At 36.2% G+C, this 14,785-nt stretch overlaps 1 protein-coding gene across 4 annotated transcripts in view; it reads left to right on the top strand.

Annotated features, from left to right (window-relative positions):
• Nucleotides 1–14,785, top strand: part of ZNF451 (zinc finger protein 451) — a 90,278-nt gene that overhangs the window by 31,514 nt on the left and 43,979 nt on the right. For all 4 annotated transcript variants that reach the window (XR_014232596.1, XR_014232597.1, XM_082347111.1 and 1 more), the window contains exons 5-7: nucleotides 9,401–9,512; nucleotides 12,976–13,126; nucleotides 14,296–14,422. Coding sequence is in view for 2 of the 4 variants with exons in the window: in XM_082347111.1 (XP_082203237.1) it covers nucleotides 9,401–9,512; nucleotides 12,976–13,126; nucleotides 14,296–14,422 (390 nt within the window). In the remaining 2 variants the exon portion in view is untranslated. The remainder of the gene's footprint in view (nucleotides 1–9,400; nucleotides 9,513–12,975; nucleotides 13,127–14,295; nucleotides 14,423–14,785) is intronic.

Genomic DNA, 14,785 nt, shown 5'->3' with positions numbered 1-14,785 from the left:
GAAGTACCTTTGTTTGGGGACTTTAACTTTATAATGTAATACCAATTAAATTAGAGCATAGTATTCTAATTGTATGTTTAAAATGCTTAATACATTAGTGATACTTTTTTTTCTATAAATTTATTTTATTTTTGGTTACGTTGGGTCTTCGTTGCCGCACGTGGGCTTTCTCTAGTTGTGGCGAGTGGGGTCTACTCTTTGTTGCGGTGCGTGGGCTTCTCATTGCAGTGGCTTCTCTTGTTGCGGAGCACAGGTTCTAGGCGCACAGGCTTCAGGAGTTGTGGCGCACGGGTCAGTAGTTGTGGCTTGTGGGCTCTAGAGCGCAGGCTCGGTAGTTGTGGAGCATGGGCTTAGTTGCTCCGTGGCATGTGGGATCCTCCTGGACCAGGGCTTGAACCCGTGTCCCCTGCATTGGCAGGTGGATTCTTAACCACTGCACCACCAGGGAAGCCCAAATTAGTGATACTTTTTTAAAAAAGGATTCTTTCTTTCCTGGCAGAGACACTATTCAATTTTTTTTTTTTAATTTTTACTGGAGTGTAGTTGATTTACAGTGTTGTGTTAATTTCATTATGATCAAATCGTTTTTTTTTTGGGGGGGGGGAGCAAAATTGCTTTACGATGTTGTGTTAGTTTCTGCTGTACAATGAAGTGAATCAGCTCTATGTATACCTATTTCCCCTCCCTCTCGGACCTCCCTCCCACCCACCCATCCCACCCATTTAGGTCGTCACAGAGCACCAAGAGGAGCTCCCTGTGCTATACAGCAGGTTCCCACTAGCTATCTATTTTACACATGGTAGTATATTTATGTCAAACCTAATCTCCCAATTCGTCCCACCCTCCTGTTCCCCCCACTATGTCCACAAGTCCATTCTCTACATCTCTATTCCTGCCCTACAAATAGGTTCCTCTGTACCATTTTTAGATTCCACATAATATGCGTTAATATACGGTATTTGTTTTTCTCTTTCTGGCTTACTTCACTCTGTATGACAGACTCTAGGTCCATCCACATCTCTAAAAATGACCCAATTTTGTTCCTTTTTATGGCTGAGTAATATTCCATTGTATATGCGTACTGCAACTTCTTTATCCATTCATCTGTCGTTGGACATTTAGGTTGTTACCATGTTCTGACAATTGTAAATAGTGCTGCAACGAACATTGGGGTAACATGTGTCTTTTTGAATTATGGTTTTCTCAGGGTATATGCCCAGTAGTGGGATTGCTGGGTCATATGGTAATTCTATTTTCAGTTTTTTTATGGAACCTCCATGCTATTCTCCATAGTGGCTGTATCAATTTACATTCCCACCAACAGTGCAAAAGGGTTCGCTTTTCTCCACACCCTCTCCAACATTTATTGTTTGTAGATTTTTTGACGATGGCCGTTCTGACTGGTATGAGGTGATACCTCATTGTAGTTTTGATTTGCATTTCTGTAATAATTAGTGATGTTGAGCATCTTTTCATGTGCCTCTTTGCCATCTGTATGTCTTCTTTGGTGAAATGTCTATTTAGGTCTTCTGCGCATTTTTTGATTGGGTTGTTTGCTTTTTTCATATTGAGCTGCGTGAGCTGTTTATATAATTTGGAGATTAATCCTTTGTCCATTGCTTCATTTGCGAATATTTTCTCCCATTCTGAGGGTTGTCTTTTCGTCTTGTTTTTGGTTTCCTTTGCTGTGCAAAAGCTTTTAAGTTTCATTAGGTCCCATTTGTTTATTTTTGTTTTTATTTTCATTACTCTAGGAGGTGGGTCAAAAAAGATCTTGCTGTGATTTATGTCAAAGAGTGTTTTTCCGGGCTTCCCTGGTGGCGCAGTGGTTGAGAATCTGCCTGCCAATGCAGGGGACACGGGTTCGGGCCCTGGTCTGGGAGGATCCCACATGCCGCGGGACCAACTAGGCCCGTGCGCCACAATTACTGAGCCTGCGCGTCTGGAGCCTGTGCTCCTCAACAAGAGAGGCCGCGACAGTGAGAGGCCCGCGCACCGCGATGAAGAGTGGCCCCCACTTGCCACAACTAGAGAAAGCCCTCGCACAGAAACGAAGACCCAGCACAGCCATAAATAAATAAATTAAAAAAAAAAAAAAAGAGTGTTTTTCCTATGTTTTTCTCTAAGAGTTTTATAGTGTCTGGTCTTACATTTAGGTCTTTAGTCCGTTTTGAGTTTATTTTTGTATATAGTGTTCGGTATTGTTCTAATTTCATTCTTTTACATGTAGCTGTCCAGTTTTCCCAGCCCCACTTATTGAAGAGGCTGTCTTTTCGCCATTGTATTGTTCTTGCCTCCTTTGTCATAAATTAGGTGACCATATTGTGCATGGGTTTATCTCTGGGCTTTCTATCCTGTTCCATTGATCTGTATTTCTGTTTTTTTGCCAGTACCATAATGTCTTGATTACTGTAGCTTTGTAGTATAGTTTGAAGTCAGGGAGCCTGATTCCTCTAGCTCTGTTTTTCTTTCTCAAGATTGCTTTGGCTATTTGGGGTCTTTTGTGTTTCCATATGAATTGTAAAATATTTTGTTCTAATTCTGTGAAGAATGCCATTGGTAGTTTGATAGGGATTGCATTGAATCTGTAGATTGCTTTGGGTAGTATAGTCATTTTCACAATATTGATTCTTCCAATCCAAGAACATGGTATATTTCTCCGTCTGTTTATGTCATCTTTGATTTCTTTCATCAGTGTTTTATAGTTTTCTGAGTATATGTCTTTTGCCTCTGTAGGTAGGTTTATTCTTAGGTATTTTATTCTTTTTGTTGCTATGGTAAATGGGATTGTTTCCTTAATTTCTCTTTCTGAATTTTTGTTAGCGTATATGAATGCAAGAGATTTCTGTGCATTAATTTTATATCCTGCAACCTTACCAAATTCATTGATTAGTTCTAGTAGTTTTCTGGTGGCGTCTTTAGGATTTTCTATGTATAGAATCATGTCATTTGTAAACAGTGACAGTTTTACTTCTTTTTTTCCAATTTGTATTCCTTTTATTTCTTTTCCTTCTCTTATTGCCATGGCTAGGAATTACAAAACTATGTTGAATAATAGTGGTGAGAGAGGACATCCTTGTCTTGTTCCTGATCTTAGTGGAAATGCTTTCAGTTTTTCACCATTGAGAATGATGTTTGCCGTGGGTTTTTCATATATGGCCTTTATTACCTACCCCAACAGGTAGGTTCCCTCTATGCCCATTTTGTGGAGAGTTTTTATCATAAATGGGTGTTGAATTTTGTCAGAAGCTTTTTCTGCATCTATTGAGATGATCATATGGTTTTTATTCCTTAATTTGTTAATATGGTGTATCACATTGATTGATTTGCATATATTGATGAATCCTTGCATTCCTGGGATAAATCCCACTTGATCATGGTATATGATCCTTTTAATGTGCTGTTGGAGTCTGTTTGTAGTATTTTGTTGAGGATTTTTGCATCTATGTTCATCAGTGATATTGGTCTGTAATTTTCCTTTTTTGTGACATCTTTGTCTGGTTTTCGTATCAGGGTGATGGTGGCCTTGTAGAACAAATTTGGGAGCGTTCCTCCCTCTGCAGTTTTTTGGAAGAGTTTGAGAAGGATCGGTGTTAGCTCTTCCCTAAATATTTGATGGAATTTGCCTGTGAAGCCATCTGGTCCTGGACCTTTGTTTGTTGGAAAAATTTTAATTACAGTTTCAATTTCATTCCTTGTGATAGGTCTGTTTATATTTTCTAATTCTTCCTGGTTCAGTCTTGGAAAATTGTACCTTTCCAAGAATTTGTCCATTTTTCATGGTTGTCCATTTTATTGGCATATAGTTGTTTGTACTAGTCTCTTATAATCCTTTGTATTTCCGCAGTGTCAGTTGTGATTTATCCTTTTTTGTTTCTAATTTTATTGATTTGTGTCCTCCCCCCACCCTTTTTTTTTTTTTTGATGAGTCTGACTAAAGGTTTATCAATTTTGTTTTATCTTCTCAAAGAACCAGCTTTTGGTTTTGTTATTCTTTGCTACTGTTTTCTTCATTTCTATTTCATTTATTTCTGCTCTGATCTTTATGATTTCTTTCCTTCTACTGACTTTGGGTTTTCTTCATTCTTCTTTCTCTAGTTGCTTTAGGTGTAAGGTTAGATTGTTTGAGATTTTTCTTCTTTCTTGAGGTGAGCTTGAATTGCTATAAATTGCCCTCGTAGAACTGCTTTTGCTGCGTCCCATAGGTTTTGGGCCTCCGAATCTGAACTACTGGGCTAAAAGAGAACCTCAGACCCCAGGGAATATTCATCAGAGTGAGGTCTCCCAGCTGTCCTCATCTCAGCACCAAGACCCAGCTCTACCCAACAGCTTGCAAACTCCAGTGCTGGAAGCCTCAGGCCAAACAACTAGTAAGACAGGAACACAGTCCCACCCATCAAAAAAAAAAAACAAAAAAAACAGACGACAAAAAACATGTGTCACACATTAAAGAGCAAGTAAAAACCTACAAGACCAAATAACTGAAGAGGAAATAGGCAATCTACCTGAAAAAGAACTCAGTGTAATGATAGTAAAGATTATCTGGAATCTTGGAAGTAGAATGGAGGCATGGATTGAGAAAATGCAAGAAATGTTTAACAAAGATCTAGAAGAACTAAAGAACAAAGAAACATAGATGAACAACACAATAACTGAAATGAAAAATACACTAGAAGGAATCAATAACAGAATAACTGAGGCAGAAGAACGAATAATGAGCTGGAAGGTAGAATGGTGGAAATAACTGCCAAGGAGCAGAATAAAACAAAAAGAATGAAAAGAATTGAAGACAATCTCAGAGACCTCTGGGACAACACTAAACACACCAATATTCGAATTATACAAGTCCCAGAAGAAGAAGAGAAAACGAAAGGGTCTGAGAAAATATTCAAAGAGATTATAGTGAAAAAATTCCCTAATATGGGAAAGGAAATAACCACCCAAGTCCAGGAAGCACAGAGTCCCATACAGGGTAAACCCTAGGAGAAACACACCAAGACACATATTAATCAATGTAACAAAAATTAAATTCAAAGAAAAAATATTAAAAGCAGCTATGGAAAAGCAAAAAATAACATACAAAGGAATCCCCATAAGGATATCAGTTGATTTTTCAGCAGGAACTCTGCAGGCCTGAAGGGAGTGGCAGGATATACTTAAAGTGATGAAAGAAAAAGACCTACAACCAAGATTACTTTACCCAGCAAGGATCTCATTCAGATCCAACAGAGAAATCAAAAGCTTTACAGACAAGCAAAAGGAAGAGAATTCAGCACCACCAAACCAGCTTTACAACAGGTGCTAAAGGAACTTCTCTAGGCGGGAAGCACAAGAGAAGAAAAAGACCCACAAAAACAAACCCAAAACAATTAAGAAAATGGTAAGAGGAACCTACGTATCGATAATAACCTTGAATGTAAATGGATTAAGTGCCCCAACCAAAAGACACAGACTAGCTGAATGTATACAAAAACAAGACCCATATATATGCTGTCTACAAGAGACCCACTTCAGACCTAGGGACATATACAGACTGAAAGTGAAGGGGTGGAAAAAGATATTCCATGCAAATGGAAATCAAAAGAAAGCTGGAGTAGCAATACTCGTATCAGATAAAGTAGACTTTAAAATAAAGACTGTTACAAGAGATAAGGAAGGACACTACATAATGATCAAGGGATCAGTCCAAGAAGAAGATATAACAATTATCAATATTTATGCACCCAACATAGGAGCACCTCAATACATAAGGCAAATGCTAACAACCATAAAAGGGGAAATCGACAGTAACACAGTAATAGTAGGGGACTTTAACACCCCACTTACACCAGTGGACAGATCATCCAAACAGAAAGTAAATAAGGAAACACAAGCTTTAAATGACACAATAGACAAGATAGATTTAACTGTTATTTAATTGTTATTTATAGGACATTCCACCTGAAAGTGGTGGAATACACTTTCTTCTCAAGTGCGCACAGAACATTCTCCAGGATAGATCACATCTTAGGTCACAAATCAAGCCTTGGAAAATTTTAAAAAGTTGAAATTGTATCAAGCATCTTTTCTGACCACAACGCTATGAGATTGGAAATTAATTACAGAAAAATAAACTGTAAAAAACACAAATACATAGAGGCCAAACAGTGCACTACTAAATAACCAAGAGATCACTGAAGAAATCGAAGAAGAAATAAAAAAATACATACAAACAAATGACAACAAAAACACTATTTAATTTTAAGGAAGATCCTTTCCCCAGACTATGTTAAGTGTGTTATTTATGGGTCATGGGCAAAGTCTCTTTGAGAGAGGAGTGGTTTGCAAGTTGTCCCCCTTTTCTGCCCATTTCCTCAGTATGCTCACTTCTTTTCCCAGATCAGATGTTACAGATGTGTTAACACCACATAGGTAATAAAGCATTTGAGATGAGTTCAGAATCTGTTAGTCACTATGACAAGTAGGGTTTTTCTCAAGGGTAGTTTCAGCTTTTACCCATGTAAATGTTCATTCATTGTATTAAAGACTTTACCTTAGCATTTGAGAAAGTTTTTTTAAACTTTGAAATTCTTGTTTATCCAATTGTAAAGAATAAATTTATCTACATTTCATTCTTTTCTAAGAAAGAAACTGACTCACACAGATACTTTAGCTCATTTTTTGCTATCCATTCATGACTTTTTTTTCTTGTTTGATTCTCCTTATATATAACTTGTTTTTTAAAACTAGATGACAGAAAACAAAAAGAAAACAAAACTACCCAGAAAGGAAGATAATGAAACTAAAGTAAAACTAATTCTTGCAGAATTTTAGTAGGTGTTAACTGTGACTAAAAATACAGTAGAAAGTGTCTTCCAGCTCTTCTAGGCCTTTGTGAATTGTTGGTGTCTCACTTTTAAAGTGGATTGTCCATCTTTTGTGATGGAAAGGTTTTAAAGAAAATTTCTTAAAATCTTCACTGGATAAATCACTTTCAGAGATAATGTGTTGTGCTTGACTAGTTGATCAGTTACCAGCTTTGCTTGTTGATATTCCAGGAGTTAAGATGACTTGCATGAAGGGATGTACCCCTAACGTGTGTGGAAATAGCTGGGTGACAGGAAAAGGGTGACTAATTTGGGGGTGATTTTAGCCAGCAAATGTTTTTTGAGCATTGACTATGTATGGCCGCAGAGTTCAAATTCTATTGTAAGAAATGCCAGAGAACTTTCTTTTTAAAAAGCCTGCTTATTTTTAATTACTGGCAGTAGTTTAAAATAAGTAGGCTATTGGCTGGCATATAGCAATATTTAATCTCAATTATATTTATTTAATTTAAGGTGTTTTTTTTTTAAGATTTTTGTAAGGAACTCTGATAGATGGAACACTTCAAGGTTTTGGAAGTCCTACACAGAAGGGACCTTTTGAACTCTGTATTGAAACCAGTGGTTCTATACTTAATTTGATTACAGAGAATTTTAAAAAATGTATATAATGCATATTAACATCTTTGGAAAATTAGTATTCTATGGCCATACTTAGAACAAAGTTGTGTAGAAGATTTTTTCAGAGTAAAATCTTGAATCTCCCTGTCCCCCTACTTACCCTTGCTGATAGAAGATCCTATTATAGTGATAAGTAGGTCATTCAATATTCTGGTCTATTTCTTGCAAATCCAGCATTTGTGGATTTGTGATTTCTTTTTAACAACCTTTTTGAGACACAGTATGTTGTACAGTAAGTCCCCTACTTATGAATGAGTTCCATTCTGAGAGTGCGTTTATAAGTCCAATTTGTTCGTTAAGTCCAACACAGTTAGCCTAGGTACCCAACTAACACAATCGGCTATATAGTACTGTACTGTAATAGGTTTATAATACTTTTCACACAAATAATACGTAAGAAACAAACAAACACAAAATATAAAGAAAACATTTAAAATCTTACAGTACAGTACCTTGAAAAGTACAGTAGTACAGTACAACAGCTGGCATACAGGGGCTGGCATCGAGTGAACAGGCAAGAAGAGTTACTGACTGGAGGAGATCCTGGGCTTGAAATACAGATATTGTACTACCATACTCTATACAACACTGTACAGTGAAGTACACAAAATCACAACCAGTTGTAGAGTATGCACACATGTGACAATGTACACCAGACACATGAACTAACTTACTTGACTGGACATGCAAACACACATTTGTATCTTTGAAAGCTGTCATCTTGAAGGTTCGTGTGTAGGGGACTTACTGTACTGGTTAAGTGAATGGATTCTAGAATCACATTGGAGAATGAGAGCTTAAATCCTGGCATTGTTATTTATCCTTGTGCAATTTATTTGACCTTCATGTGCCTCAGTTTTCCCATCATAAAATGGGAACAATAATAGTACCAATCTCATAGAGTTATTGTGAGAATTAGATCTAAGATGCTTTTAGAATAGTGCCTGGCACGTGGTAAGTGGTTAATAAGTGTTACTTGTTAAATACAGCATGATTAGAGTATGCAAATAGATTTATCAATAACGTAACTAGAAAGATTTAGAGACTGTAACAGTCTAAAGCATCTAGTTTAGTGGTTGGCACTGGCCCACTGCCTGTTTTTATAAATAAAATTTTATTGGAACATAGCCATGCCCATTTGTTTACATATTATCTATGGCTGCTTTCATGCCGCAACAGCAGAGTTGAGTAGTTGGAAAAGAGACTATATGGGCTGCAAAGCCTAAAATATTTACACTGTGGTCTTTTATGGAAAAAGTTTGCCAACCTTTGATCTAGATGCAATAGATGCTTTATACTGGCACATTTTAAGTACTAATGTGTGTCTGCTCTTATACTATTCACTGAACAAATATTTAATAGGCTTCTGTATACTTCAGACTATATATGGAAAATTTGAAGGAAAATGTATAAAAGGTTAAAGATGAAAATAATCATTCATATTTCCATTCCAGAGATAGCCATTGACATTTATCATATTTATTTTCTGCCTTTTTCCCTCTCTGCAGATAGAGTTACATATAGCTTGAAATAATCTTTGTTTATATTTGGCCTTATTTGTTTAATACTATTTGGTGACCCACTTGATACCAAAAGTATATTTCTGCTTCAATGAAAAAGTTTTGTGCTTCTAATGACTTTCATGAAATGTATACACCATAATTTACTTAAATGATACCCTATTGTTGGAGATTAATTTGTTGCAAACTTTGTGCAAATGTAGATGACATTGGGATCAACATCTTAGAGCATGAACCTTTGGTTTGACTTACCTCTTTAAGATAGAGTTCTAGGTGTGGAGTTACAAGGATAAAGGATAATCAATATTTTCTGATTGCTGTTGTGAGAAAATCATTTTCTTAAGGATACTGGATTAGTAACCATAGGTTAATTGAGTTTTTTCTTAATATCTTTAGGAAAAAATAGATTTTCAACAGGCTCATGGGTTACAAGAATTGGAATTTATTCGAGGACATTCTGATACAGAAGCAGCGAGACTGTGTGTGGACCAATGGTTAAAAATGCCAGGTAGGTATTCTTTAGAGATCAGAGTGGAACATAAGGTTACCAAGCTTCCCTAAAGCCTTAAAGCATTGTGTCTGTTTTATTCCGTTGCTAATAAGTATATAAAGTATTGAAATTTAGTTCAGTAATACTTAACAGAAGGCCTACTTTACCAATTGTCTTCCTACTTTGGCAAAAGTATGTTTTGCGTGTAAGTAATCCTTGAGCTGATCATTTATTCATTCATATGTCTCCTAGTTATTACCCTCTATGGGAGGGCGTGTAACAGGTTACTTGAGGTCAGGCTTCTCTAAGGAAGTGGAATTTAAGCTGAGATGGAAAGGATTAGCATTTATTTATTTATTTGTCAGTGCAGCCTGTGTAGATGTTTTGTTAAGGAAGTGTCCATGTGGGAGGCTCATCTAAAGCAGTGGGTAGCTTCTTCATTACTAACTCTTTGCAGACCTGAAATTCCTGGAAGAGTCACTGTGCAGCGTTCTCCTCCTACCAGATAATTGGTAGAATTTTTTAGAGCCACCATGGCAACTTTTCTAGCTTGTCTTGTAGAAGACCCACTGAGCCCTTACAAGCTTGGGATATCCACAGAATCCTTAGCTGTGGATTTAATCCAGCAGAAAGTTTAATTACAAAAAGTCTTAGAAATATCTATGTATGCAGCGCTCAACTTTGAACCTAGGTATCTTATTCTATAGTTTTCAGAGGGCTTTTCTTTGAATAGAATCAAATTGCCACTTTTAAAATAATTCCAATAATTTGTAGATATTTTAACACTTGGCCACTCCCTGAAACTGTATTTTGTTCTTATCTCCCAATGTGTTTGTGCCTGGCAAACTCCCACCTTGCCCCATCCTCCTTTTTAAATACCCTTTCCTCTTTTTTTCTTCTTAGTTGCCTGTGGGGTTAGCCCTACAGATAACATTCAATACTAGAGGTTGCTAGGTTTATTTAGTCTGCATAAGTTTGGTTGTTCAGCTGTCTTTGATCCCCCAGTGCTTTATTCATTTCTCTCAAATAGTTTCTACCCTGTTATGTTGCATTGATAAGTTTACGTGTCTGTGTCTTTTACCAGATTTATATGCTCCGTGGGGACAGAGACTAAGGCTTATTAATCCTTTTTAGTGTCAGTGCCTAAAAAGAAGGCTCAGCATAGAGATGTCCAATAAGTGTTGGTTGAATATTATATAAGAGTGGGCTGTAAGCATTTGCATATGAACACAGAAAAGAAGCCTAGAACTCGGGTACCAAATGTGACTGTCATTCAACTAAAGAAAAGAATTGTTTGGCATTCCAGACCTACTTTAGAAGAAATACTTAGAAATTATGGTCCTTAGCTGCATCAGAATGACCTGGGAGTCTTAAATACACATGTCTGGGCCTAGAGATAATACTAGAGCACCTGTAGATTTGGGAAGATTCCTACGTGATTTTGATAGGAAAATGGGCTAGAACTACAAGGCTCAATCTACAAGATCTCTTGAAAAATCGTTCATCTCATATGAATCTATCACTTTCAAGTCTTGTCTAGAATGATTGCTGGGCCAGTAATATGTCCCTTTAGGCCTAATCCCTGGCCTCCAGATTGTCAGAATATTTTAATTCATTGTAAATTGAATTCATGAGCATCTGTTTATATATTTCTGGGAACAAATGAGTCACTTAGCTGTGTCTTTAGGATTCTTTGCAAGATGTGGTATTGTATCAGTATATCACTTCAGGTGACACCTGGTTCATTGGTGGCTGATAAGCTTGTGCCTTGAGTTAAGGTCTTTAGTTATGCTCTTTTTATGTGACTGTTTTATCTTTTTGCTTGGTCCCTGCCACTCTGTAACACTGAAGTCTGGGGTCCTTTGCTAGCACAGCTGCCTTAGCATTGGGCTATACTTGGTGTGGTGCCGTTCCACACATGGGCTTCACAGAATGCTGAGATCTTTGAGGAGAGGAGAGCTGGGGAGCATAGAGGTGGCATTGTTCTCGTCAGTTATAAAAAGTGAGATTCTACTTCTCAGTAGCATTAAGGGACTTGTTCAATCTGTTCCAAAGTATCCAACCATTATAATTCAGTTCTTTGATTAGAAGTAGTTTGAGTACTTTATAATTACTCAAACTGGAAATCCATCTTTTATTTTTTATAGACTTTTATAGTTAGGCCAGTTTCCACACATTTGAATACTTAGTAATTTAAAAACAACACTCTGTACTATTTAAGGAAAAGAACTGTTTAAATCTCTCTGTATTTTGCCTTTCCATAGATAAAGCTTATTTTCTTTCTGGCTTGTTTTCTCCACTTTGATTTTTGTCCAGAACCTCTGTTTGGCTAAATAAAGGTTTTAATAGGCAACACCTAGAATGTGGATGGACAGTAAATAAAAATTATTATAATTCTGACTGCATTAAAAAATTAAAGATAAAAAAGTATATTGTTGTTAATGCCTCTTTTAATATGATTAATGCTATGTTAGTCATTGTTTATTGGTAGAACACATTTATAAGCATTTTGGCAGCATTTAATAGAGGCATTTGCCCCATGAACAGCAGAAAAGCATTGAAACCTTCAACATATATAACCATTTGGGGATCTTAACTAGATGATGTTAAAGGAATAACATTTATTCTAGTTAAATGCTTAGGGGCTTTGTAGAAATTGCCATAAAGATAAATACACAGCTTTTTGTTGTATGAAATATTCAAGGTATTTGAGTGAAACAATTTACAAGAAATAATAATAAAAGATAATAATCAAACTATCTAGAGTATATATTAGAATCCTCCTGGCAGTTTTTACAATTCTTTGTTTATACAACATAACTCTAAATTCTTCATTGTGTAACATGTATTGGGAGTTTGCCTGGGAAGAAAATTTGGCTAAGTCTAGAAAGTTATGTGACTATTAAGACCAAGATTATAAAGAAAGAAAAGGGATGAAGAATGGACCAGGATAAAGGGGATAATTAAGGCATTCTCCTTGTCTCTCTGTCCTCTTCACTCCTTCACACCCTCCCAGTTACATTGTTTGACATAATATTCATAGAACCCAGATCCTCTGTAATATAACTAAACCTTATGATGTGTTTAAGATAGTTAAAAGAGAAAATAAGAATTAGAAGAAAAAAATCTTTGCCAACTTCCATAAGTGAAAAGAAGGGAGGCAGGAATAGGGGTTCTGTAGAGCAACTGGTTTTCTAATATATTCCATCTTTGATGTTCCCTGGCTGTTGAACTTAAGGGAACAGTTTTTTTCCTCAGGTAATGTTACTTGGGGATGTTAACGGCTTCCCTTGTCCCAAATAGCTATTTACTTGTAGGTTGTTATATCTTTTATAAGAAAGTTTGTAAACACCTAATTACAAGTAGGATCACCCAGTTGATGCTGCACATGTTTTTCATTGTTTTTTCATAATTCTGATTACCAGTCCAAAGGACAAGTATCTGAAATAGAAACTTAAGAATTTATATTCCAACGATGCAGGACTCAAAACAGGCAGGATTAATTCTGGAACAAAAAGTTCGTTCCGAAGAGGAGACCAAATACAAGTGTCTGGGAAACCAATTTCATGTCCCATAATGCACTGTAACAAGCAGTTCGATAATGGGCACCTTCTCTTAGGACATTTGAAAAGGTAAGTGTGATATTTAGAATAGTGGATGCTGAAGATGAAATGAAAGCGTGATGCACCGCTACCGTTGTGATTATAGCTTTATATTCCAAACTCATTGTTCTGTGCTATTATGATGTAATTTTTTCTAATTTACATTTCTTAGGCTTCCTAGAAGGCTTGAAATCAGATTATTTTAGTGATATTCAATCCTAATATGTCTCATAAAATTCTGACCAGACTTTTTGCATTGATATGCATTTGGATCAGTTTTAGAGAAATGCAGTCCATTAGAAAATCCAACATTTAGCAAATTTGAAGAGACACAAAGCACTTACAGATATTTGGGCTAGCCTAAAGAAAGCTAGTATGGCATTACAAAATAAATGCTAAAGGCAAACCAAATGTACCAAAGTTAACAATAAATGTTCTATTTATGAAATCCATCTTATTAATTTACTGAATTTTTGAGTAGTAGAGCTTGAGAAAGTAAATATCAAGGGAAGACAATATTAAAGGCATTAAATAGTCTTATCTTCAGTCTCCCCTTCTCATAGTTTAAAGATGGGAATTGAGAGTTTGGAGCTCTAAGCCTTCTCTTTTCCAGATACCTCACCCTACTTACACCTTACCTTACTTTTAGAGCCTTCTGGAGGGGCTTCAGCATTCTACAGATAACTATATTTTAAGTATTTTTAAAAAGTCTTTGAGGTAGTTTTAAATGACACAAATTTGTTAAATGGTTAAAATGACATTAAAAGGATTAAAAGCCGTTTTTAGGAAATAGGTGTGTGCCAGAAATCTTGACATGAGATTATTATTCCAGTGGTTCATTTACAATTATTTGTGAGTTTTATGGTAAATAAAGCAAGAAGGAACAGATGATGGCTGTACAGTTTTCAAACTGGAAGTTTACCAGTTTGGCAAGACGTGCTTAAATCCATTTTATTGGATCTTAGGTACTTTTATGAAATGTAAAGCTGTTGGTCACTGTTTGAAGAGATTGCATGGCATATGGGAACCACTTGATATTTCTTGAATATAAACATTAATATTTCAGTAGAAAAAGTGTAAAGTCCTGAATGTGTGTGTGTGTGTGTGTGTGTGTGTGTGTCTAGCTTAACAAATGAAGCAACATCGTTCTGCCCCTAGAATGTCAGATTTTCTAATGTTACCTCTCTTTTGCTGAGTAGGTTTGATCACTCTCCATGTGATCCAACAATTACACTACATGGACCTTTCATCAGTTCTTTTGCTTGTGTAGTATGTTATAAAAATTTTGTTACTCAACAACAATATAGGGATCACCTTTTTGCTAAGGTAAGAGCATATCCTAAGCTAAGAGTAGGTATTCTTTTTCTAGAGAACCGTGGAATGGGATATAGGTGTTTTCTTGCTGCTCTTAAGGTTGCACTCAACAATGATGCACATAAAGATCAAAATTATGATTGTCTATGGGGAATAAAATTACTTGGAACATTAAATTATTGTGGGCAGGTAACCCTGATAGCTGAAAGCCAGGAGTCTTAAAGAATATCATTTTTATGGAGTTGCTCTATGAAAATAACTTACTTTGTTCAAGATGTTCTGTGAGTTAGTCACATGATAACCAGAACATTCTTCTTAAGTGTGATGCCGTTCACTGCTGGTTGAATTGTTGGAGCCACGTAGTAAATAATGATT

The sequence above is a fragment of the Balaenoptera borealis genome, assembly GCF_965194805.1.
Source record: "Balaenoptera borealis genome assembly, chromosome: 12".
NCBI classification, from domain to species: Eukaryota; Metazoa; Chordata; class Mammalia; order Artiodactyla; family Balaenopteridae; genus Balaenoptera; species Balaenoptera borealis.
Note: the sequence above shows the minus strand (reverse complement) of the source record. Positions and strands in the feature narration are given on the sequence as shown.